Here is a 25,153-nt window from a genome sequence, read left to right as displayed (position 1 = left end):
AAACGGTGGAAAGGGGAGTCGGGAGATGGAGGAGAGGAAGGAGGTGGCAAAGAGTCAGAGTGACGGAGCGAGGGAGGAGAGAGGGAGGGCGTGAGCCTCCGGGAGGACGGAGGAGACTCACCTGACGGAGGGTCGTAGTATGGAGACAGGTGGGAGATCGGCGGGGGAGGAGGGAGGCAGATGGTGGAGATGGCGGTGTTTGGCGGGGCGTAGTGCCGGGCAGGTGGTGGCAGAGGTCCTGAAAAGGTAAAGCTGCACGGGTTGAGGGCGGAGCCACGTCTGGGTCCAACCATCAGCACCTTCTTGGTGTAGTTGTTCAAGGTGGAGACACCGGCGGACATGCAGACGGTGAAGGCAAACCAGGCCACACTGCAGAGAGAGAGGGGGGAGAGAGAGACACTTAAATATTCACTCAAGTATAGAAGTAACTATAGATGTAACTGTACTCTTAACTAGATTACTAACTACACCCTGAGCTCACTTAAAAATACACTCAAATATACAAATAATTTTACACTAAATTTTACACTCATTGAGCTCACTTAAAAATACACTCAAATACACAAATAATTTTACACTAAATTTTACAATAATTATCACTTAATTTTTGGAGCCATTCTGACCAGACTGTGAAGATATAACCCTACAGCGCCCTCTATAGGAGAAAAAAAAACTTCTGTTAATTTTTTTTTTCTTTTTTAATTTTTACTAGTTTTTTTTTTTTTAGCGATGAGCAGCCTGACTGACTACGAGCTACGGGTAAACCAGCCGTAGATGCGAGTGTTTGATTGGAGGAATGACCTTGACCTTGAGGTCAAGGAGCAGAGAAGAAGAGCGGCCGTGGCTTTATTTTCTTCCTTGTTTCCGTGACAACCGTACATTTTGATCTCGAGATGAAGAGAATTTTTTTTGCAAATACCATAAAGAGGGTTTGGGAAAAAATAAACAGCAGACTGGCAGCAACTTTGAAAATTAGATTTTTTTTTGTTTTTGTTTTCACTGCTCTGGATTTTTGAGTCATGTGACTTTTAACGTTAGGAGAACAAACGGCCGTTTCTGCTGCAGCTCGTAAAAATATTTTGGGAAGTTGTTAACGTTCCCATTGCATTTGAACGACAGTATTCCCACTGGGACGCTGTGAACTGAGGATCCCTGTGACTCAGAGCAGATCAAGTCAGATTTGTCCTTTAAAAAAAAAAAAGAGTTGAATTTTTAGAAGTCTGAACGTTTACAAAACTTCATTCAATTCTCCCAAAATTCTGAAACAATTAGAATTTTTTGGGGAAATTTTTAAAGACCTTATATTTTACAAAAGAAGTTTCGGTCAATTATTTATTTATTTTTTTACTATTTTTTTTTTTTACTACTCCAACAGTCGACGGCGAAGATGATCGGCTTCTAGACCCAAGAGGTTTTCAACAGAAATACTGCAAACCCCTAGGGGTCCATGGAGGTAGTGCAGGGAGGGTGGGAGGTTTAGGGAAACTTTTATATAAACTTTTTATATTTTTAAATTATTTTTCCAACTTAACAGATAAACAGAAATATCTCCAACACAGTGTAGTAAACAGATAAAATAATTTTTCCTCATGACTTTTAATTTAACGCTGATCTCGCGCCGACCGAACCGGGGCCGGGCGGAGGCAGTCAGAGGGGCCGGACGTGGCCTGCGGACCATAGATTGCCCAGATCTGGTACTAGATTGAGATTGAACAGACTTACTAGAAGGTCCAGGAGTAGCCGTAGCTGTGGGGTTTGAAATCCTCCGGTCCCATCGAGACGGTGGTTTGAAACACCTGCATGAACATCATGTGACCCACCATCCCCAGGAGACCTGAAGAGACAGGGTGAGGGTAAAAGGTGACGTTGGTGGTCTCTCTAGTAGCTGTAGTATTCAGTAGCAGTATTCACACAGTACCTCCTAGTACTGTGAAGACGGCGGCGAAGGCGTTGAGGAGCTGGCCCCAGCGCTGGGTGGACGGGAACCAGGCCTTGAGGCACAGCTGCACAGACAGGAGTAAGGAGCTGATGAAGAGGAGAGCCACGTAGAGGAGCTTTTACACCAGGGACAGCCACATCATAGCTGCAGGGAGAGGGGGTGAGAGGGGGAGGGGGAGGGGGTTGTAAAACTATCAGTCAAAGAAGAGTGTCGTCAACATAGAAATGTACAGCAAAAAAAAAAAAAGAAGAATCTAATTTACCTTTTTCAGATCTTGGGGTTAAATAGTAGAAACTTCGACACTTCTCTTCTGGAAATTAAAAAAAGAAAATGTTAAAATAAAAAAGAAACGAGTAATAACCGATAACCAGCAGAGATTTGAACCAACAGCCATAAACGTGTGTGATAACAGTCTTATGTACACAAGGGGGCGCTGCAGAAACAGTTTAGAAGCCACTGATGGAGCTAGCTAGTTTTAAAAGTTTTAAAAACTTTACATTAAACTGTCTCACCCCAGGCGTCCGTGTAGATGTTCTCCTCACAGGTGACGAACAGGCCGGTGTGAAATGTCGGGAAGATGAAGCGGTCGTCTCCGGTTTCCCAGGAGAAGAGGATGCTGGAGGAGTTGGAGACGCCCGGGACGGGGATGCAGTTGCTGTGTTTGGTGGGCGAACACAGAGGTTTGGGCACCTTCTGTTTACCCACGCACCAGTGGGAGGACAGCAGGGCGAAGCCGCCCAGCAGAAGGGACAGGGTCGTCTGGATGAAGGACAAGCAAGGAGAGCGCACCGGCTGCAACAGCGCCATCATGCTGTGGGGGCGGGAGGGTTCGAGCTGATGGAAGAAAAAAGAAGAATGAGAATCAAATGGAGTCGAGCTGAATTATGAAGCACGTATATATATATATATATATATATATTTCAATGAAATCACTTGGAAAACACACATAAATGTTTGCATTTGATAGTTTTGTCCTCCACTGTGCAGTGAACAGACCTGGATTAGAAAAACTGATTTACAGATTATGACTTTTTCCTCCTCTTTTGTTTCCGTCTGAGGTGGAGACTCAGAGGTGACTCCTGGTTTCTCCTCGTTCCTTCAGCTACAGCTCCTCCACCCGTCACTATAAATACCAGCAGCACGTTTTCAGTTTCCAAGGAGAAGCTGCTCCGACCCGTCGGCTGATTAGCACGATGCGTTCGGAGAAGTCGCAGGTCGACGGTGACTAATCACAGGAACAGAAAAAAAAGAAAAAAAAAGAACCGTGACAAAAAAAAATCACTACAGTCTGGGGGCAAAAAAAGAAAAACCCCTGAAGAACTTTGTGTGAAAAACGTCGCCACGTGGAATCCGTCCTGTAGGGGGAGCTTGGTTTCTGTGGAGATGAAATTTTATTTTTAATGACAGACAAAAAAAATAAAAATAATAAACACCCACTCACCTCATCAGCTTGTTTTCTCTGCAAGAAGTGATGGAGACGTTTGGCCGTTACACTGACCTCAGCATGCAGAGCACACACACACACACACACACACACACACACCTCGTTAATCCATTTGTCTAAATCCTGAGACAGATCACTCTGTTCCATCTGTTTTCATTTCAGACTGACTTTAATCCACTGTCACTCATCTCTGTCTCTGCAGCTGTGTTTGTTGTTGTCGTTGGTTTTTTTTTGGTTTTTTTTCCCTCGTGTGTAAATTCCACTCCACGACCTTGACACGGTGAACAAATAACGCCAACGCAGGCTGTTCCATGAATAATAAAACAATTCATATCCATATCTTATGTATGTATGTGCAGTCATTTGGAGGAGTTGGTGACCTCTCCACAGAGAGGTCACAGGGGTCAAGGTTGTAATGGCTGAAAATCATCATTTCAAAGTGTAATCTTTTTCCTGCAGGTGAATTAACGGACGAAACCACAGACTGGAAACACAAAATATAGGCAGAAAAAAAAAGTCACAGACTGGAAACACAAAATATAGGCAGCGATGATACAACTAAGACAAAAAAAAGTATTTTAAATAGAAAAATAAAAAAAAAGTTTTGTCATTTTGCTGTTGGAGTGTACGGCTCGACCACACGGCGGCGCTCTGTGCTAACGTATCCCAGCCATCCGTTACAAGAAGACAACCATGAAACAATAATGTTGTACTTGGACACTCAACTCACACACCAGGGCAATAATACAACTGTTATAGCGCCCCCTGCGGGGCAAGGAAGGAGACTGCGTTTGATAACAGTAAGGCAAGAATTGATGCATGTGAAAAATGACTTTTTTAAGAAACTGAAAGAGATTTGAGATTTAAAGCAAATGTGTGTCCACCTGAAAAGTGAAAGAATGTTTATAAAAAAATGTAAATTTGAAAAAAAAAAAAAAGAAGAAGAAGAAGTCCTAGAAATGAGGAGTGCAGCACAGCCGGAGCGTTTTAAAGTGTATTCATACTTCATATACATATTGACAGGGTTCTGATACAGCATGGTTTCAATAGTGTGACCGTCTCTGAAGTTGGATGTTTGTTGGGTTTTTTTTGTTGGGTTATTTTTTTTTACAAGAATAACAATAAAAAATGATAACGACGACACCATGTATGACTCACTTTTAAAATTTTTTTTTATGGCAACGCTTGTCGTGAACGGATCCGTGAGCGTCTTCCCCGCCTCCGTTTGTTTTAAATGAATAAAACCGTTCAAAAATACTGGGACCAGCCGTGGCCAATCAGAGCCACTCGTATTCACACCTAGTGTCCAGAGTTTTCAGTTCCCAAAAAAAAAAAAAAATCGTGGCGCCAGGGGGGACTGAAACACACGTCAGTCAAACGCGGAACTTCCTGTGCAACAACGTACGCAGTCGTGCAGCCAGTACACAGTTCCACGACAACAAAAAACCACCGAACGTCGCGTTCTTCATCTGGTTTTTTTTTTTTTCTTCTTCCCATTTTCGCAGATGAAGATGGCAGACACCCGCCCTCGCTCCACAGCGCCCCCTCCTGCCCACTCCTTCTCTTTGCACATTTACAAAGATTTTTTTTTTACTTGAAAAATAAGACTGTCCACCTGATTCCTCAGGAATACTATCTGTACCATAAAAACCCCAGTGATGAAAAATAAGAACACTTTTCAAAAAAAATGGAATCCAAGATTCAGACATCGGACATTTTGGCCGATCCCTCTCTCTCTTTCGCTCTCGCTCGCTCACGCACGCACACGCTCACTCACACATTTCGCACTCGTACATATGACTTTTGAAAGGCAACAGATGTCCGTTCTCCAAGGCAATAATGTCTTTGTGGCAAACTTGACCCTGACAATCCAAACAATGGCACTCGGTCTTCGTCTTCTTCTTCTTCTCCTCCGGGAATGAAAAACCAACTCAAGCCATGATTCGTTCTTTTAAGTCTTCACATCCATTTTCAATCTGATGAGTAAATACTGATGATGAAGATACGAAAAAAATAAAATAATGAGGAATAAAATAAAAGTTGCGATCGTCTTAATATGATATGGTAATACAGGATACAACCCTCTCGCATTAGCTTTTCTGGGCTTCAAACCCACATTGCTCCCAATATGCATCTGGAAAAAAAGAAAAAAAAAGAGGAAAAAAAAAAGAAAAAAAGGTAAACAATAATACAAATGATAATAAATGAGTGTTTAACACTTTCATGGTGCCGGAAGAAAAGGAAATAAAGCCCAGGGTTGATGTTTGCTTTTTTTTTTTTTTCTCTCCTTTTTTTTGTTCTTCAAGTTTCCTCTCAATTCACTCCACCTTGACCTTTGACCTCTGTAGTTTTTCCACCCCTCTATGTTGCATGTCCATGTTTTTTTTTTTTCTTCCATTTTCTAGGTAAGAAGCAGTAACTCTTTGGAAAAAAAGAAAAAAAAAAGTTTCTTTTTTTTGTTTTTTTCTTCCTTTAAATGTGAATGACGCCGATTGGTGTAGAAGAAATTGTACATTCCATTTCGGTGTTGTCCATCACAGACCATAGTCCTGTCTTTTCCTGTGGGGATGAGAGTGGGCGCCCCGTCAGGACATTCAGGCGTCAAATGACCAAAACTAACCTGGAGCAGGAGACACAGAAATGAAGAGATACGCAGCGTCACAGGGAGAAGAAGAAGAGGAAGAGGAGGAGGAGGAGGAGGAGGTGTTTAAGGACCAGGAGTCAACCGTTCTGTGTCAGAGACATCGTACAAAAGAGGTGAGGTAGAGGGGGGAGCCAGGGTGGATCAAGGCGGGGGGTGGCTTGCGATGGAAGGACTGCAGTAAAGTTAAAAGCGGAGGTTTCAGCAGACGGTAGTGAGATCTGCTATGATGCACGGTTTCTGTAGAATGAACCGGAAGCTGAGATGGAGCTGGAGGTGGAGGAGAGGAGGATGATGGAGAGAATCACAAATGAAACAAGATCAGAGGGAGAGGTGAAGGTGGAGCAGTTTGGTGATGAAGTTAGAGGTGGAGGTGGAGCTGAAGCTGCCGGGCAAGAAGGAAAGAGTCCAGAGGGTTTATGGGTGTAGTGATGGAGGACATGCAGTTGGTTGGTGTAACAGTAGAGGGGGTGAGACGGAGGGAGGTGGAGGAGGGTGGAGGCACATGTTGACTACAGCTTTTGCAAGTTTTTTTTTTTTTTCTCCATTAGAACAGACCGGTGTAACCAAAGTGAGAAAACAAGAGCGCCATCTGCTGTGAACAGCAAAACTGCTACATCATGCAGAGGCAAAAATTAAGGTTGATAATGAATTATTAACTTTTTTAATTTTTTTAAATTTGGTCAAACGGGTCAACGTCGCGTTAAATCTAGTTCATATCAAACCTTTGTTAAAACTCTGTGAACTCACAGCAGCCGGACTCCTGCAGCTCCTCCTGCTCCTCCTCTGGTCGCTCAGCCTCTCTCTGACTGCTCCACATACACTGACTTGGCTGGCCTGACGATCTGGGTAAACTGTGGAGGAGAACCACACAGGAAGTTACAGTTTAATATAACCACAGCTACATAAATGACACAGAAGGTTCTGGTAGAAACAGAAAAAAAAGACTGCGATCGTTCCTCAGCCGTCACAGCAGCCGAGGCCTTGAACGCACAGCGGCGTAACCTAGCAACGCGCAGGAGCACGGTGTGCACCGCAGGACGGAGGGAGACTTGATCAGTGGACATGAATTGATCCAGGATCAGTCAAGACATCGACGGAGGATAACGACGGCCAAGAGCCAAGTCAAAAAGTCTAAGACATAACGATAAACCGTACATCTTTTTCAAGGTGAATTACAAAATAATTTATCCATAAATTCAAATCTAAAGTTCGTCTACTCGTGGTGGCGTCCGTGTCAGAGAATTCTTTCTTTGAAGAGTTCTGACGGACCTCAGGTCACGGCCTGGTTCTTTGTCTGGTCAATCCACCGACTTCAGGTGCATTCAAATTCAAATTCATTCAGTTATGGATGAAAAAGAAGAAAAAAAAAACTTTTGTAAAGCTTACATAACTTTAACAAGTTCCTTTTAGGTTTTGTTGAAAGTGAACTGAAAAATATATTTTTTTTTTCTAGCAAGACCTTAAAACTAGTGTCTGAAGAAAGAGTAAAGAGACCAACCTCTCCTTCTTTACCTTGTGCTTCGGACAGCGCAGTGAGTAGTTGTCTTCGTTCAGAGAACAATCTGGGCAGAAAGAAGAGAAAAAAACATTCACCGTGAAATTAAAGTCAGACATTTTGCAGCGAGGTCGTCTCCGACGCCGACACTCACCTGCTTCGATGGCACACAGGTAGTGGTATCTGAGTGTGCAGCCTTTGCTGTAGCAGCCCAGCGTGGAGCCCACCATCTCACAGTAGGAGCAGCTCTGGGTGGAGGTGACAGACAGAAGATCAGAAATGCACATTAAAAACCCCCGTGACACATCTGCAGCTGTAATTCACACAATCACAGCCAGGGGGGAGAGGGGTGGGGGCAAACTCTGGGTTTCAGCCTGCACTGATCCTAAATTAACAAAGACCACTCACTGTCTCCCTGGCGCCATCTAGTGCCTCCTGCAGGCCGTACAGCTTCCCATTGACAAGGTAAATCCCACTGGTCCACACGATGCATCCCTCGTGGACCCACAGCTCCTCTGGGTCCATGGGCATCTGGGGCAGCTGGGCCAGCTGGGCCAGTGGTCCCAGGGAGTCCAGGGCTGGAGGCGGGGGCTGGAAAGGCAGCGAGGCTTTGCTGTTCGAGGGCACCATCCTGGGGGAATCCTCGCTGGATTTGTGTCTCCTCTTGAAGCGGGGGTGCGAGGTCAGCTTCCTGTGTTGGGGCCACTGTTGAGCCTCCTCCGCCGGCGGCTGCTGCAGCAGCGGCGGCTGCATCTGTGTCTGCGTTTGCGTCTGCGTCTGCGGCGGGTCGGCGCCCAGGCCGGGCTCTCGCTTCAGCTCGGGAATGAGTCTCATATCCAGATTGAGGTCCCAGGAGAGAGACGTGGTTCTACTGGTGGAGCAGAATGTGTTGTTACTGAACGCCGACGCCACGCTCATCATGATGTTATCGGTGACACCTGGTGGAGACGGCGCTCTCAGCGGAGCGCCGAACGAATCCAGACTGATGGCGTTGTCACACTCGGACAGAGGCTTGTTAAACTGGGCGTCTTGGGCGTGAGAGTCCTGGACGGCGCTCGGCGGAGTGCTGGCGTTCACGTCGGGGTTTGGTCCGGTTCTGTTGGTGCCGGTGCCCGTCTGACACTGTCTGACCTGAGGCTGGTTTTTCGGGAGCTTTGCAGCGTACTCGGCCGGATAGAAGGGTCCGTAGAGATCGCCCAGGTGTTTGTAATTGGCCCATTTCTGACACAGGCAGCAGAGCAGACGCCCAGAGTGACTGGTCTCCGTAATCACGGGGCCGGAGACGACGTAGTCCGACGAAGGAAGTGCTTTTCCAGACGGGAGAGTCGTTTCCACCTCCTCCGTTATCCGTCTCTCCGATTCTTTGTCTTTCCTTGACAGCTGTGAGGAGAGAGCCGAGGTCAGGAGAGAATCAATCGCACTTGCGCCTCCTTTCCCCACCACTGCGCTGCGCTCTCCCTTCATCTTGTCCTCCTCTGCGTTAACGATGGTGCACACGGCCCCGATTTCCGGTACTTTCTTCTCCACGTGTATGTGTGGCACAAAGACGCCTTTTCTGTTTGAATCCAGGAAGACTCTGCTGGTGCCCAGGCTACAGAACACACTCTCTGAAGGTGTATCTGGGTCATCTTTAGTCACTGAAGGGGGCACCACCGTGGCCGCCCGCCTCCTCCTCCTCCTCTGCTGCCCGCCCGCTTCAAAAGGCTCGTCTTCGTCTTTGACACCTCTGCGCCGCCGCCGCACAGGTTTGACCTCCGTCTCCGGCTGCGTGTCCTCGCTCTCAACGTCCACTTTTATAACCTGGGTCAAAACTGGAGGAGTCAAGGGAGGAGTCGTTTTACTGTCTGACAGAGGGGGCGCTGTGGGCTCTGGGGAGCTGCTGCCAGCCTGCACAGCCTGCGGGGGTGGAGTGGTGACTGTGGCCGGAGTGGGTGGGCCAGAAAGAACGGTCACAGTTGTGTTCTGTGTTTGGACTTGAGTCTGGGGCTGACCCTGCGTCTGGACCGGGTTCTGGCTCTGGTTCTGGCTCTGGGCCTTCTTTTGTTTGTTTACGCTGCCCACCGGCCGGCCCTTCTTCTTCCCAGATGGGAAGTAGCCTTTAGGGACAAGGCTTTCTTGTTTAGAGTCTTGTGGGGACAGACTGGACCTCCCGGAGGACATGGAGTGTCTGCTCAGCATGTGTCCTTGAGGGGGGGTGGCGCCGTAGTAGTCACTCCCAGGATAGTCCTCAAAGCCCATCCCAGATTCTTGAAGTTTCTGTCGGAGGAGGTTGGCAGCCGACTGCTCTCCTCTCCTCGTCTCCAGCTGCTGATAAGTGTTGGTGAAGTGCTGAATATCGGACAGCGCTGAGGAGGACGGCGGTGGAGAGCCTTGGACGGGGCGTGGGACGGGCGGAGGAGGGGGCAAGGGTCCGAGCAGGGCAAAGTCCTCCTTGTCGTCGGACGCTGAAGCCACCGCGGCTCCTAATCCAAAGTCAAAGTCCGGTTTGATGGTTTGGGACGCCTGGTGGGGGTCACACGGGTAGGTGGGCAGAGGCAACGGTCCCGTCTCATCAACTCCCCTGAAGGGAATCATGTTGTTCAAGGAGTGGCCGTCGTCCAGGAACCCGTCGTTCACCCCTGACACTCTGGAGAAATGAGCCAAGTCCTGGTCCTGGGACTCATTAAAGGGCTGCGATTCTGTCTGAGAGAAGCACGGATAATGGTTCGAGTCCTCATCAGCGTGAGGAGCCGATGACTTTTTAATATTTGGGGTAATTTTCTGAACTATTGCCTCCAGTTTCAAACCCCGTCCTTTCCTAGGAGTCATACTTTTAGCATTAGCATGTGCGGGAGACACGGCGTGGGAGTACATGTTCTCCCCCTGCGTCGGAGAAGTCAGCCTCGGACACGGGACGTCCGAGCCGTCCGACTCGTCCTTACTGTGGTTGCCGGCCTCAGTTTGAGCCCCGGGAGAGTGGTGTGAGTTTGCGGCGGCTCTGTGCTGTGATATGTCCTGCAAATGCCTTTTGGCCGGAATGGGAGAGATAAAAGATCGAACCCTCCTCCTCAGCATTAGCGGGTTAGTGTCTGCAGAACCCCCGGCTTTGGTCTGACGTACCTGTGGTGCAGTGGAGTTAGTGTCCTCGGGAGGCTTGGTGGAACTGGGAGGAGGAGGAGGAGGAAGAGGAGGAGGAGGAAGAGGGCAGGGGGGTTTGACATCTTGGGTGATTTTAGTTTCAGCAGCAGCCGTTTGACCGTGACTCATTAGCGGCAGAGCGGGGCCCTGGGACGCCACAGGGGGAGGAGCAGGAAGAGGGGGAGGAGGGGGAGGCGGCGGGGGCTTTGTTCTGAAATAGGAGTCTCCTTCCAACATTCTGGGGACTTCCCGACCCGCGTGCGTCGACTCCCACATTTTCAAATTGTAGTAAGGACTCTGATGATGCATTGACATTTTGCTCGGGTGCTGCTCGTCGGACATGTCAGTCTGGGGGATCATCCTCTGTCTTGGCTCTGATTGGCTGACCTTGTGTCTTCCTGGAGAGGAGCCCGGCTGCATCATCACGTCCTTGGTCGGCCTGTTCATCGCCTTCACCCACTCACTTATCTCGTGCGGGTGATGCGGCAGACCTCGAGCGTGGGGATACATCTGAAGCTTATTGGTGGACTGACTCGGGTGAGACAGGTTGTGGTAGGGGTGGTGGGGGGGGAAATGCGGGCCGCTGCGTGGAATCATGTTCCCGTCTCTCGTATCTCCGTATCGATATCCGGGAAAACCGCTGCCGCTGCCAGCTGATAAATCAACACCGTGGAGGTAGGACTGATGCCTCGAGGGCGACGATAAAGGATTAGCGCTCATGGGGTGAGACGACAAGGAGGAAATGTCTACGTTTCCTCTCCTGTAGGGGTCAGCGTTCATTACAACAGATGACTTTTGATGATACTCCATGTCAGGCTCGTGGAGTCCCCCGCCGCCGTGGTGATCTGTCTGTAAATTCAAAGCCTCTGGACCCGACTCCTTCGACACCATTTCCATTTTCACCACCTGTTTCTCGACGATGTCTTTCTTACTTAAGTCGCTGGCTGCTGCCTGGCTGGAAAATGGCTGCTGGATGACAGAAGGGCCAGGCTGACTTTTCTCTCTCTCTTTCTCCCGTTCGCTTTCCCTGTCCCTTTCGGGCGTGCTGCGTCGGTTCGGGGAAACATCACAGATGACGGAGCAGCGCTCAGAAGGGACCAGTACGGAGGAGACGGAGGAGGAGGAGGAGGACTTTAGAGACTCGTTTTGACCACCGCTGCCAGTTAGTGGTTCTGGCTCTTGCATAAGAAGCTCCTGAACGGCAGAGGACGAAGTGGACAAATTAGACAACACTTTTCTTTGTGGTAAAGAGTAGTCGGCTAAGTTTATATGTTTGGGTGGGGGCTGCTGAGCTTCTGCAGCCTGTGGTAAATCGCTCTGAGACACACCCAGTTCAGGTCTGTCTGCATTTTGCAAAATACTTGCATTTGACACTTCTGACTTCACCAGCGGTTGAGGCTCAGAGGTGAAATCGGGCTCACTCCCGTGACGCAGGTTTGAGTGCACGGGTTTACCGTCTATTTGGCCTGAATGAGCCAAAGTGTCGGAAACTCCACTTTGCATTCTCATGTTGTCGTTGAGTCCGTACGGGTGTCTGGTCTGAAACTGTTGTTGAGCTAAAAGATGCGCAGGGAACGTCTGCTCGGCTCGGCCGTAGCGTCGGTCTAAATTGTAACCCTGGAGAACCTCCTGTAACAAGCTGGGAAACTGCTGCAACTGAGAGCCGTCCTCCAGAACTTTAGTCCCAGGTCCTTGGCCTCGCTTCACCAACGGCTCTGCTAAAGAAACGCCGTCTTTCGGATGAACGGGGCCGTAGCCAGTCTGTGACTGTTGGTACCCAAAGTATCTGGAATTTGATTCCATCACACTCCCATCACCAGCCCTCCCTCTTTTCTTTATTGAAAAATCTGAGCCATATGTCGACTCTGGGTAGCCATATTTATGTGGTCCAGACTGCGGAGGGTTTTGAGGACGGCCAAAATTTGATTTCTGGTGTTGGGAGGAATACAGACTCAGATCCACTCCTTCGTCTCCGTTGTGGCTGCTGGACTCTCTCAAATACAAGGGTTTCTCTTCGGCGCTGTTGTCCTGGAGCTGTTTGCCTTTCTCGGCGCGGCTCCCCTCAGATCTGGCTGAAACAATCACACCGACACCACTGGCACTTTGCTGCTCGTCAGACGTGTGCTTTTCTTCCCTCTCGATGTTGTGTAATCGAGATGCAATGTGTGACTTATTTTCTTTTTCCTGACCGTTCTGTGTGCTGACTTCACAATCTCTCAGCATCTGGCTTCTGTCTTTCTCTGTTTTCTCAGCTTGACCTTCACTTTCTTTTTTGATGACTTCATTTTTAACAGCTGCAGTCTTACTGTGCCCACCTCTGTTGTCACTGTAGGTTAAGTCAGACTGTACGACACAGTTTGGCTGGGGAGGTGGAGGAATGCTTCTGGACGAGGACGAGGACGTTCGATGTGAAACTGGACCAGTCTCAGATGGCTGCCGTCCAGCAGGGGGAGACGACGCAGAAGACGCTTCGTGCGCTTCGTTTTCTTTCGCTTCAGAAACATTAGGGTCTTTTGAAAGTGCATCTGGGCTGATGAGAGATTTAACGTTGGCTGCCGGTCCAGCGGGTTCCTGGATGTGACTCCGATGATAGTTTGCGGGTTCAGATCCGCTGCTCGCTCCACTCATCTGCCTCACTCTGCCGTGTTCTCCCTCGGAGAGCTGCTCCTCGCGCTCCACCTTGGCACCTAACGAGCCTCCGACTGACATCAGCGAGGAGTCTTCATCCACGCTGGCGTCTATGCTGGCACCGTCCGCACTCCCTCCTGCGCTTCCGTCTTTGACCGTGCTGGTGCTGGACGCCGCGCTGGCATTTCGACTTCTGGGCTGTGAAGTTGGCACGCCTGCCGCCTGCTGCATCAGCGTGCCGTCTTTCTTCTTCTGCGTGAGCACCGTGTCGGTGAGGAGCATGTGCTGAATTGTGTTTGGTAAATTTGCTACTTGCGAGCTCAGAGCATTTAGACTATTCAGGCCTGGATCTTGCATTTTATCGAGAGGAGAAGATGAATACGTCGTATGTCCTTCATCTCTGGCTCCGATTCCTGCTCCTAAAACCATTTTGTTCCGGCCTGTTGGAGGGTGGCCGCTCCCGGCGGCTGAACCCATGCCGTGGGTTTTATGGCTGCCGCTGCTTCCACAACTACTGATGCTGCTGTTGGAGTTGGGTGTGGGACTTAACTGAGGCATGGACTGCAGTAATCTGCCATGACTATGGCTGCTACGGGGGTTTGACGGGGCATGTGAAGGACCGTGACCCAGGGGGTTTCCGTGTGTCTCCGGGACACCCATCAAAGGGGAAGGAGAGGAGCTACAACTGGGGGAGTGAACCGCTGAGGCAGCCGGAGACGGGTTCGATATCGGGCTAAAGTTTTGGTTGATTTGAGTTTGCTGCGCGTTAGGGTGCATCGGGGATTTGGCTATTTCTTGAGAAGCTGCTTGAGGTATGCTTGGATTAGAGGCTTGGTGATGTTTGGAGTACACGGAGCCGGGAGACGGGCCCTGGTGTTTGACAGACGTGTCGTAACCTACGCCTAAGTTGTGCTGCGAGTTGCGGTGCTGAATCGTGGCCTGCTTGTGGAGAGAGTGGGCCTGCGGAGGGTAACCGGGGTAGTTGGCTGCGTGGTAGCTCTGCTGAACGTTCTCCATTGGCCCCACGTTGTTAGCAGCTAGTGAACTGGAGACAGAGTTTGAACCAGAGTTGACACTGGGAGAGCTGTTGACCTTGGGATCAAACCCGGCGTTTGCCGCCCCGTCAAGGTACCTCTGCGGCGGGGGGCTGTACATTCCAGATGAGCCTGTGGATGCTCCACTCTGTGGGGAGTAGTGGGGGTACTGTGGGGTCATACGGTGCCCAGAGTGAGGGTAGCTCCTATGCTGTTGTCCGTGGTGGACAGGTGCAAAGTTTTGCCCGTGCTGACGGTGCTGCATCTGAGAGGCCGGCACCGACTGCATCGCTGCGTTCTGACTTATGTTGTACTGGTGGGTTGGAGAGAAGGCCCCGGGCCCTGCCGCTGCACCAGAGGCACCACTGGAGCCGTAGTCCACCGCGTACGGAGACATCAGTCCGGACGATGGAGCAGCACCGGACGCACCATGCCGATAATGGTGAGGTATTTGTCCATCGATGCTCGGGTATCCAAATCCAGCCGCGTAGCCCACACCCCCCCTTCTCTGCCTGTCCTTCCCGCCCATTGAAAAATAATAGTCCATAGCGTCCTTCCTATACGGGTTTGTACTATTGCCACTGTGAATGTTACCCTGTGTCGGCGATGGCTCTACAGCTACTCTGTTTCTCGCGCTGTACGCGAGCATGTGGCTCGCCTGAGTGGGGTGGTGGTGGCTCCTGTGCAGACTCTGTTGTTGCATCCCTGCGTAATCTTCCGTCATCCTTGGGGAGATCTGAGGGTCGGCAGGCTGATGGGGGTAAGGAGTACTCCCTCCAGCGCCCCTCCCACTGAAGCCGTGGGGCAGAGGCGTCGGAGCGGGACTGTTAGAAAAATTCTGCATTATTTTCCTCGTAACAAAGTTTGAATTAACAACAGAAAATATCTGTCAGTGTCTCGATCGGCAAATGTTTTTGATCAGATACTTGTAGTAGTTTTATGGCAGGAACCATAAGTGACACAAAAGAGAGTCTATGGCCTGGCAGTAAAACGGGAGAATGCTTTTGAAAGAGCTGCGGCAGATATCACAAATGCTGCAATCATTTTTTTTATGGCAAAAAGTTCTTGAAAGATGGAACAGATAATGATTTTCGTCTATACAAAACGGCTGAAAGTTAAAAATCCTTTCTTTAGTAGGATGGCTGTTTTCACTTAAAAATGTTTTTTTTTTCCTAGCGCTGGGTTTTATAAAATTTGGTTTTCTCCAACAAAAAAAGAAGAAAAAAGAAAAAAAGTAGGCAGCAGATTTCCTACGGTGGAAATGTAGAAGATGAAAAGTGCACAGTCACTTCCACAAAGCTAACGTTTGGCACAGAGCAGTGTTAGGTTCTCGTGGACCGAGGTGGATGAACCTCCAGCATTTGAGAAGTTCCACCTCAAACGTCTTTACGTCTACGCGCTAAAGTAGGCGGAGCTAGATCAGGATTAAATAGGATGAGGATCCAGAAGCATCTCGTACAAATAAAAAAGAAAGATCCTCAAAATCCTTGAGTCTGTGTTCCATCACAGGAGAAGTCCTCCAGTTGGTGTCCGACCCGACTCACACCTGTGTGAGGCGAAAACTGCAGCAACACAATCAGGTCTGGACCTGCGCGGAACAATCCCAGAGGCAAACACTCCATTGATATTTTCATTAAATTGTGGATGCAGACTGTAGCGCCCTCGGAGTTATCCTCTGTCTTGGTCATTCCCTTTCAAATGCCGTTTTCTTTTTTCTTCTTCTTCGCAGCTACCAGATGCAATCATTTGAACTGCAGAGGTCTTTTGGTCCCTACTAAAGCAATCGCTCTTCCCTCAGGTCTGCATTCACATTCCTTTCGGTGCTCTCCTGTATTTTATTTTCAGCACACGGCAATCTCACCTTTGTTTTTCCTCTGAAAACAATAATTTAATTTCACCTAGTTCCATGGCAACCATTTTTTTGTTTTGTTCCCGAAGCAGAGTAATCCATTCATTCAGCTTCAATTCAGTCACTTTAAGGTCCACTTTTGTTGCAGTCTCTCTTCAGTTATTTCCATTCAGATGAGTTTTTGTTTGTCCAGGATTTGCTGACCAGACGTCTTCCGACTCTGCAAACACAAGAGATGAATCGACCACATTAGCAAACAATAATGAATAGGCAACACTGGTCTGGTGCGATATTGTGTTGTTTTATTGAAATACTTAGAGGAGAATAATTTACTCTCGTCACCTGATAAGACTATAACTCCTTCTAGACGGCCTCGGCTGCAAATGAACATATTTACTGAGGAGGGATTGATCTAAATAAACAAAATTAGTTTTTTTTTTCCCCCCCACCTTTGTTTCAGTCTCCATTTCATTCTTGTATTGCTGAAGTTGCACTTCATGCAAAAAGAAATAAAGGGAAATAAAGGATTTAACGATCTGCATTTCCCCGATCGTTGGATTTATCTCCGGCCTTCTGCAACAGAATAAAACCATCTCTGTAACAAGTTCACAGACCAAACAGAGTCTGTTAACGTTAACCTCTCGGCGTCTCCTCCTCCTCCTATCACACACCTCACCACACATCTTCACCTCTGCCCTTCTGTTTCAAAATATGGACCCCGGGTACGGCCTTGGCCGCGGCTGCCGCTCTCGCCCTACACACCTAAGCCTCAAAATATGGACCCCGGGTACGGCCTTCGCCGCGGCTGCCGCTCTCGCCCTAGCGCCACCAGCTGATAACAAACGGGACTGACGGCAGCAGCAGCAGCAGCAGGACGTTAAAGAAACAAAAGCAGCGTGAGATAAAGTGGCAAACACTTGTAAACACACGGCGCCGTCGGAGCCCAGGTCGAGGCACCGCGTCTCCCACGTCTCCGTAATGGCTGCAGTGAACGTTGTTAACTTCAGACACTTAACTGGTTTTTAACAGGCCTTTAATTATCACAGATGACACTTAATAAAAGGAGGATGCCACTTTTATGGGGTCAGTTTACACAATAGCCATGTGAGACAAAAGCCTCTATTATGTGCTTTAAACACGCTGTAAAAACGGTTAACGACTCAACAAGAACCGAGGCTGCACTCGTGCTGGAGGCAGATGCACATTTTTGTCTAAACTCACACGTTCCGAGCAGCGCTGAATATTCTATTAAATATAAATGATCCTTTAGGGGTTGGTGTTAACAGACCGGCGATGCGGTTTATAATTATTTTAATAGAAATCTTTTTTTTTTATACACAGTATATAATTGAAGACTCTTTATTGTTCTGTTTTTTTTTTTGTTTTATACTTTTCCTCCCTTTATATTCCAGGGCGGTTTTATCCGCTCAGTCCTTGAGTTAAAATTTCATACAACTGTGTAGTGAAAATCCTTGAATCCTTTTTTTTTTAAAGAAAATCAAATAATACATAAAATACACAACTGTAAAACATGTCCAAAACCTTTAGTTAACAGTAGATTCAGATTGTTCAGTGCGTAGGGGAAATCATAACAGAATCATTTTGGGGGGTAACTTTCTTTAGACAATCAGTAACGGATCAGTCATCAAATGGTGGACTAATTGTTGCCGATGTAGTTCAAAAATTATCTGCCTCCATCCCAGGTTTTTTTTCTATAACCGACTCTCTAAATATAGACGTGGCAGTAGTAGAAGTTGGTCACCTCCTTTTTTTTTTTATTTCACATCAATATCATCATCCTCACAAGTCAATGTGCTGACCATAAGTCACACATGGTCCTGGTCCTGGTCCTGGTCCTGGGACTAGGACTCCAGGCTGCAGCATGAGTGAATACTTCTGTCAACTCTTGTCACCACTACTACACTATAATGACTATTGTGTGTGTGTGTGTGTAGAATAATGCAGGAAACAATAGAAATTCTAATTTAAGCACATCTGAAGAATCTAAAACTGTCCAGAAAAAAAAAATTATTATTAGAAAAATCTCATAGACCGTTTATAAGAACTGGACGGAGCTCATGTGACAACAAACTACAGAAGTTGCACAATAAGCCACGCGTCTACATCTGTGAGAAATCATACTGTTACTATACAACTTTATTTTTGCGATGACGTTTTGTTTTGTAGATGCCAGGTTCCATCTTCAAGCCCTGCTGCCAAAATTTCCTCTAAACGTGATTATAAATGATCATTAACAGGACATTTGGTTCTACTGAAAAAGACCTGGGACTAGGTAGGACTAGATAAGACTAGGTAGTTAGACCTGCAACTTTTACCTATTTTATAATGTGAAACAGTAGCAACATTTGTCTTTCCGTTGACTTCCTGTCTCTGTTGTTACAGTGTTACACTGTAGCTATGTCTGTTGTGAAATTAGTATTTTTTAAGCATGAAAACGAAGCAGAATTCTGATAATTCTGTTGTTATTTATCATTATTAACGACGGTTACAGCCGCTCACAACACGTGTCGTTACATTAGATCTTTTACGGCCCAGTGAGTGTGTTGTACATGTGGACAGTTTGGAAACAATCTAGAAGATTCTTCCTTAAATCAAACACACACACACACAGCTTCTATCCAGCGGATCTATGTCCCGGTGCTAAACACAAACCGACCGAGACACAGACAGAGAGAGAGAGAGGAGTCTAAACCCGTGCCATTAGTCCTCGTCATTAATCAACTGATTGATCCATATCTCGATTACTAATTAATCACAGCAGCTCCTTGAGCAGGAAGCACACAACACACACACAGTGCAGCATTAATGAAACCTGACTCAATGCAGGTCCGTCCCGGGAGTCAATCAGCTGCATGGCTGCCTAATTGATGGGAGCGTTCGTTTGTTCTGTTTGTGGCCTCCATTAAAAAAATAAAATAAAATAAAAATATGATAACACACCCGTCGCTTCATGTGTTCTCGTCTCGCAGTGTCACAGACTCTACACATCAACACTGGCGTTTGTACAGCAGCGTTAGCAGCTACGTTAGCCATAACCAGGGTATACGCCACACAGTTAGCTCCGCGCTGCCTCCTCTGGAAGCTTAGCTTTTAGCCAGAGAGGAGAGAGAGACCACGGCTCATTAAAGTGTCCGAATTAAATACGTCTATTACAGAGAGTGTCACAGTGGGGAGCTGGAAGGCGCTACGAACCCGGGTTAGCATCTTAGCGGAAAGGCTAAAATGACTGTGGAAAAAGGGGTTTTTTTTTTTTTTTTTGAGGACGTGCATGGGGAGAGACAGGCTAAACGCTTAGCTACAATAGAGAGGTGATTGGGTGCAGATGTTTGACTGGGGCTCACGGTAAACGGGGGGTGAAGGAGGGGAGAGAAAGCGAAGCTGTAATAAGAGTTCGCACCAGCGAAGGCTCCGCTGTGGAGACGGCGTCACCAAATCTCCCCCTTCTTCACCGCAGCCTGACATATATATATATATTTTCTTTCCCCCCTTTTTTCCTTGAATAAACACCGCTAACGTTTGTCAGACAGGGACGGCGCTATGCTAACGCGGTCTGCGTGCATACCTGAAAACGCAGCAGTACAAGGCCCCTCGGAGTGAAAGGCTGTTTTGTGACAATCCCGCCGCTGTGGCTGTGGCTGTGGAAGCCCAGTCCTCGAGTCCGCCGCTCCGCCGCCGAGTCCAGACAACCCCGAGCAGCAGCGGCGGCAGCCAAGCCCAGGATGAGGCGGCGGCGGTGTTGGTGTTGGTGGGGGGGCGTCACGACACTCAGATCCCGGGGCCTTTTTATTCCGACAGCCCCCCTTTCTTTTTCTTTTGTCCTCACCTCCAAAAAAAAAAAAAAAATGATGAGAGCGGAGCAACAATCGGGGGGTGCCTGTGGGTCCCGGAGCCAGTGAGGTCCACACACCCCCTCCCCCTTCCTTCCCTCGCTCTCTCTCTCTTTCTCTCTCTCTCCCTCACTCACACACACTCTCACACACACATACCGCTGAGGTGATTCCACCTTTTCTACCTCCAACTCCCATTAAAACACATCTTCGCGCTCACGCCAACATCGCCGGCGTCACTTTCCTCTCTCACTGAGCCGCGAACGCATGCCTTCATCGGCGGCTCAACCTCTTCGCTTTCCTGTTAGACTACAGTGCATGTGAATGTGTGTGTTAGTGTTAGTGTGTGTGTGTGTGACAGAGAACAGAGGTCAGAGTCAGGAAGGACGACGTTGAATGTTTGGATTTGTTAAACAGACAAATATTGTCGTTGGCCCCCTCCTCTCTCCATCACCTCCTTTCTCTCTCTGGAGCTTATTGCAATTTCACTTATTTAAACGTTAAAAAAAAATCAAAAAAAGAAGAAAAAAAAAAGAAAATCTGAGATTATACAAATGTTGTAGAATTCATATGGTTTTCGACTGAACAAAGCTCCTTTGTTCTGCTCTGGTCCAGAGGGAATAAAGGCAGAGTGATGAAGGCACCAGGGTACAAAGGCAACATGGAGAGGAGCCAGGACTGGACGTATGGACGTATGTGGACTAACTGAGACCAACACTCCAGCATCAGAGGACGACTGCAGCACAGCACAGTCGACCGGCTCCTGGTTGTTGCGGTTTCTTGATGCTTAAATACACACACACACACACACACACACACACAGACAGAGCAGCTCTACTGTTGCTGTTCATGTGTGTCACATCCAGCCACTGCTTAACGTTCAACACAACGTCATCATCATTGTGTCTGTAACAACGACACAGGTGATGGAAATGGACCTGCCCCGCAGCAGGGGCCGGTCACTGTGGTGCAGCCCACTCCCACTCCCACTCCCACACCCGCCACGCTCATCATCATAATGATGTGGCCCCCCGGCCCCCGGCCCCCGGCGGCCCGTGGTGCTTCACTTTTAACGTCGCGGCCGTCTGCACATCTGTATGTAAGTCACTCACTCAAAGCATCAATCACCGCGTAGAACCGGCGTAAAAAAAAATCTCCGGCAGTTTTTCTAAACAACAGTTCAATACATTTCATTTCCGAGCAGATACAGGACTATTTCTATCACTGTTGCCATAGCAACTGCATCACAGAGCCATAACTGTGGATAATTTTTAGGCTACGTGTCTGCACTTGCTTTTTTACATTTGTAATTTTCAAACTGACATTTCTCTCTTCAACGCCGCACCGACGAATCAGATTCAAGTTGATGTGCGTATATGCGTGTGTGCGTATATGTGTGTGTGTGTGTGTGTGTACCTGCCATTGTCACCAAGTAGGAGTGAGAGAGCAGAGAGGGGAGATAAAGGGCATTGGTACACTGGGCCGGCAAGTCAGGCAGCCAGGCTTGTCCAATCAACAGGGACGCCTGCTGGGATACACACACACACACACACACACACACACACACACACACACACACAGACTGTTCACCATCACCAGCAAGGTCACAAAATCTTCTACAGAGGAGGCTCAGAGCACAGAGCTGTCGCGAAGGCAACCGGTCTCCAGCGCGGCGGCGACGTCCTCCATATCTGTGGCGTCCACGCGGTGGGACAGATCAGCTCTGGCAGCCGCAGCCTCTGATTCCTCTCCTGACTCTGATTAGAGCCTCAGTTTTTCTCTAATTGCAAATCGTGCAATTAGATTTTTTATTTATTTATTTATTTTGTTGCCAACACGAGCCTGAAGATAACTGGAAGCCAACCTGCCAGTTCTGAACATCCTGTTGTGTTGACGCCATTACATTCATGTAAATGGAAAAAGGTATTTTTATTTCCTCGTGGAGCAGCGGGTTACACTTCTGTAGTTATTATATGGTGGAAAGCTGCCTTTTATCTCCTGTGTAACCAGACTTTACACACATGTACAACGGAGGAGGAGGAAAATGTGTCTCCAAATTGTATTCTCTGTAGTTTTTTTGGGGTAATCACCAAGTGAGGTCCAAAAGTTCTCAGACAGATGTTACACAAGGTGTAAAATAAAAACATAAAAAATAAAAAAAATCTCTCCAACAACACTGGCCAGGTTTTTCACACCTATAAAAAAATGAACAATTTTCGAACAAATTTTTTTGTTTCATTTTGATCCAAATTCTTTTGGTTTTTTTTTGTTTGTTTATTTTTGTTTTTTGAAAATTGAAAGGACATTTGACTGGAACTTGTTTCCAGTCTTTAAAGGAGACAAAGACGCAGGTTCAGAACAGACGTCCTGGATGAAAACACAGCCTGTAAAACACACTTCACTGTTTGTTGTCATTGATTTTTTAAAGACTGTTGAACTGGCTTCAAAAATAATAAATAACAAAAACTAAATAAAAAAAATCACATCTGCCATTGATTTGTTCTTGTTCTGCTCTTTTCCTAATTCTCCTCATGTCTGTTCTCATCTGTACGTTCCAATCAGAGGACTGTGTTCTTTGTGTTAAAGGCCTCTCCCTTCCTACCCCATCTTCCTGGTGTCATCCTCCCCCTGGAGGTTATTACCAGACTTCGCCCTGATCCTACAGCTGTCTGTTGAGCAGCACTGGAGTTTTAATTGGACTCTGTCTCTCTTAACATTTCACTTTCATTTTTCCACCACTGTCTTGCCAGTTTCTCTGCAGTTTTTTTTTTTTTTCTATTTCCACTGCCTCGGCTCATCCTCTGGAATTCTTTGAACTTGTTGATAATAATTCTCAGTTGAGTTCTTGACACTCTGCAGTTTCAAATTCTGTTTTTTTTGGGTTTTTTTTTTTGGCATTCTTTCACTTTGAGTGCGGTGCTTTCACAAACCAGTTAAAAACCTGAACTGGTGGAGTGGATCTGAAAAATAAACCTTGGCGTTAACCTTAATCTAACACCTCCGTCACGATAAAGATGTGTTTTCTGAAGAGGTGTGTCGTTCATTTTTGACATGACTGGATTTTTCTGATTGTGAAAAAAAATTAATTCCTGAATAAAACGGAAATATTCAGCTTCAACTGCTGTGGAAAAAAAAATTAGAATCCATAATCTTTTCAAATGTGCTTGAGAAAATGTCTTTTTCTATTTTGAAAAAACGTGTTGACCATAATGGTCCAAATAACAAAGAAGGCCCTGCAGGACAGTCTGAGGACTGCACTCTGACTAATACCAGTTCATCAGCCTGCAGGGACCAACCTCAGTCAGACGTGTGTCAGTTAGATCAGTCATGTGACCTGTATGTCTGTATCTGACGTCGACACACGGTCCTGTCCAAACACCGTCGTCCAAAAACCTCCTCCTCCTCGAGGACGTTTCTCAGCAGAGCAAACACGTCCACGTCTAATGAACTGCAGCGCGTCGAGTCTGAACAAAAGCTCTGAGAGCCGGTGAAGTACGCTGCCACTCAACTCAGGCAGGTGAATGGGCAATTAAAACTCAACAGGAAGGGGCTTTTTTTTCACTGACAACCTCAGTTGTATGAATGAAAAGATGGAGAAGGAGGAGAAGGAGGAAGAGGAGGAGGAAGAGGAGGAGGAGGAAGAGGAGGAAGAGGAGGAGGAGGAGGAGGAGAAGCTTTTCTTTACAGGTTATTCTGAGTGGAGGGGTGAGGCAGGGAGGCAGCTCCATCACCCCTGAAAACCTCCGACACCGTTCTGTTATATCAGTCATTTAAAATTCTGTCACTCTTTTGACCGATGTGTTTATTAAATATAATGAAGTTACAAGAAAATTCAAGGTTTGTCCTGGTTATTAAAACATAAAAATATTTTTTTAAAAACTTTAATTAAAAAAAAATCTAAAAAGAGAATTTCATCTTTTTAGAATTCTGTCTTTGCCACCAGGTCAACAATTGTTTCTTAGCGTCCTTTCAGGTTGGAAAAAAATTTAAAAAATATTGTAACATGGAGCAGCAGAAAAAAGATGAAGAAAAGAACAAGATATATTAGGTATATAAAAGTCTTCAGACAAAACAGACATTCAGTTTGTCTACCGAGGTGAAAACGGTGAACTGAGAAAATAAAATGTCATTTGATTCTATTTTCCGTGTCCATCATTTAAAAGATAGAAAAATGAAAACTATTGTAACATCAAACATTGCGACCTCAGCCTCAGCCTCAGCCTCACTGAGACTGGCGTCCTGCAGCATCCGGTTTCTGTGGCAACCACCAAGGACGTTCCTGAAAAAAGGAACAGTGACATGCAGTTCCCACAATGAACACCAGGAGGCAGGGTTATACAACAAACCCCAATAAAGCGACAGTAGAGCTGCAGACACTGAAGAATCTGACAGTAAAAATAATATTGTTTTCTTTTTCTTTTCAAAGACCTCAGTCCGTTAGTTCCTTCGGAGAGTCTCAGACGCTGATCTTTTACATCTGACATTTTTGAAAAACATCATCATCATCATCAACAACAACAACAATGTCCAACAGTAAAAGTGTCACGTCAGCAGATGGAGCAGAGATATGAAAACAATGTTATGATTTCCACAGGTGTGTCAGCCCACGTCATCAACCCAGATAACAAAAACATGAATCCAACCCCCCCCCCCCCCCCCCCCCCACACACACACACACACACACACTCACCTCACTGGGATCCGTTTGCCTGTCCATCAAAGAGGAGGCTGTGAACGAATCAATTCCAATGTTGACCAACTAATCCAACAGGGGGCGCTCTCTCCCCGCGTCTCTCAGCGCTCTGTCTCTAACGTCCAGACCGGCTGCCACACTCTCCTCGTCTCCTAGCAACCACAGCACCCTGCCTCCAATCACTACGTATAAAAGTGTTTCCAGGTTATACTGCAGTTCAAACACACAAGAACAGAAGAAGTAGAAGAGGAAGAGGGGGAGGAGGAAGAGGAGGTGGTGACCAGGCTACAGCATCAGCATCCAAAGCAGCCGAGCTGAGAGTGTGCAGTTGATCCCAGGGTGAGATCCAGGCTGAGTCCTGGAGTCCTGGAGTCCTGGAGTCATGGAGTCCTGGAGTCCTGGAGTCCTGGAGTCCTGGAGTCCTGGAGTCCAGGAGTCCTGGGGTCCCTGAGTCTCATGTCC

At 47.3% G+C, this 25,153-nt stretch overlaps 2 protein-coding genes across 15 annotated transcripts in view; both read right to left on the bottom strand.

The window, feature by feature from the left end:
• gsg1 (germ cell associated 1) overlaps window positions 1-1,907 on the bottom strand; it is a 3,630-nt gene extending 1,723 nt beyond the window's left edge. The window contains exons 1-2 of the mRNA XM_025064529.1: window positions 1,723-1,907; window positions 5-369 (exon numbers count right to left, since the gene is read on the bottom strand). Coding sequence (XP_024920297.1) covers window positions 5-369; window positions 1,723-1,823 — 466 coding nt within the window. The 5' untranslated portion in view covers window positions 1,824-1,907. The remainder of the gene's footprint in view (window positions 1-4; window positions 370-1,722) is intronic.
• A 15-nt stretch (window positions 1,908-1,922) lies between these two features.
• On the bottom strand, window positions 1,923-20,362 carry tcf20 (transcription factor 20). Of its 14 annotated transcripts, none has more exons than XR_003052353.1 (9): window positions 19,734-20,362; window positions 7,931-16,370; window positions 7,677-7,770; window positions 7,526-7,589; window positions 6,775-6,878; window positions 2,936-3,164; window positions 2,452-2,773; window positions 2,202-2,249; window positions 1,923-2,083 (listed from the first exon to the last, which is right to left on the bottom strand). XR_003052353.1 is itself a non-coding variant. In XM_025064239.1 (6 exons), the coding sequence occupies exons 2-6, from the start codon at window positions 15,143-15,145 to the stop codon at window positions 2,962-2,964; spliced, it is 7,680 nt and encodes a 2,559-aa protein (XP_024920007.1). In that variant the 5' UTR covers window positions 15,146-16,370; window positions 19,734-20,362; the 3' UTR covers window positions 2,896-2,961. The 14 variants fall into 14 exon arrangements, 10 of the variants coding, with proteins under 10 accessions (XP_024920007.1, XP_024920012.1, XP_008328546.1 ...); XR_003052354.1 differs by lacking the exon at window positions 19,734-20,362 and adding an exon at window positions 19,112-19,720; XM_025064239.1 differs by lacking the exons at window positions 1,923-2,083; window positions 2,202-2,249; window positions 2,452-2,773 and having other exon boundaries at window positions 2,896-3,164.
• Between the last annotated feature and the right edge of the window lie 4,791 nt (window positions 20,363-25,153).

This window comes from Cynoglossus semilaevis, chromosome 17, assembly GCF_000523025.1.
Source record: "Cynoglossus semilaevis isolate Cse_v1.0 chromosome 17, Cse_v1.0, whole genome shotgun sequence".
NCBI classification, from domain to species: domain Eukaryota; kingdom Metazoa; phylum Chordata; class Actinopteri; order Pleuronectiformes; family Cynoglossidae; genus Cynoglossus; species Cynoglossus semilaevis.
Note: the sequence above shows the minus strand (reverse complement) of the source record. Positions and strands in the feature narration are given on the sequence as shown.

Bases quoted from the DNA above. Each gene is read 5' to 3' on its own strand.
- tcf20 (XM_025064239.1), bottom strand. From the start codon at position 15,145: ATGCAGAATTTTTCTAACAGTCCCGCTCCGACGCCTCTGCCCCACGGC. The intron at 7,771-7,930 runs GTGAGTGGTCTT...ACCTCCACCCAG, and splicing joins TAGATGGCGCCAGGGAGACA to AGCTGCTCCTACTGTGAGAT. The intron at 7,590-7,676 runs GTGAGTGTCGGC...CTTTCTGCCCAG, and splicing joins CCTGTGTGCCATCGAAGCAG to ATTGTTCTCTGAACGAAGAC.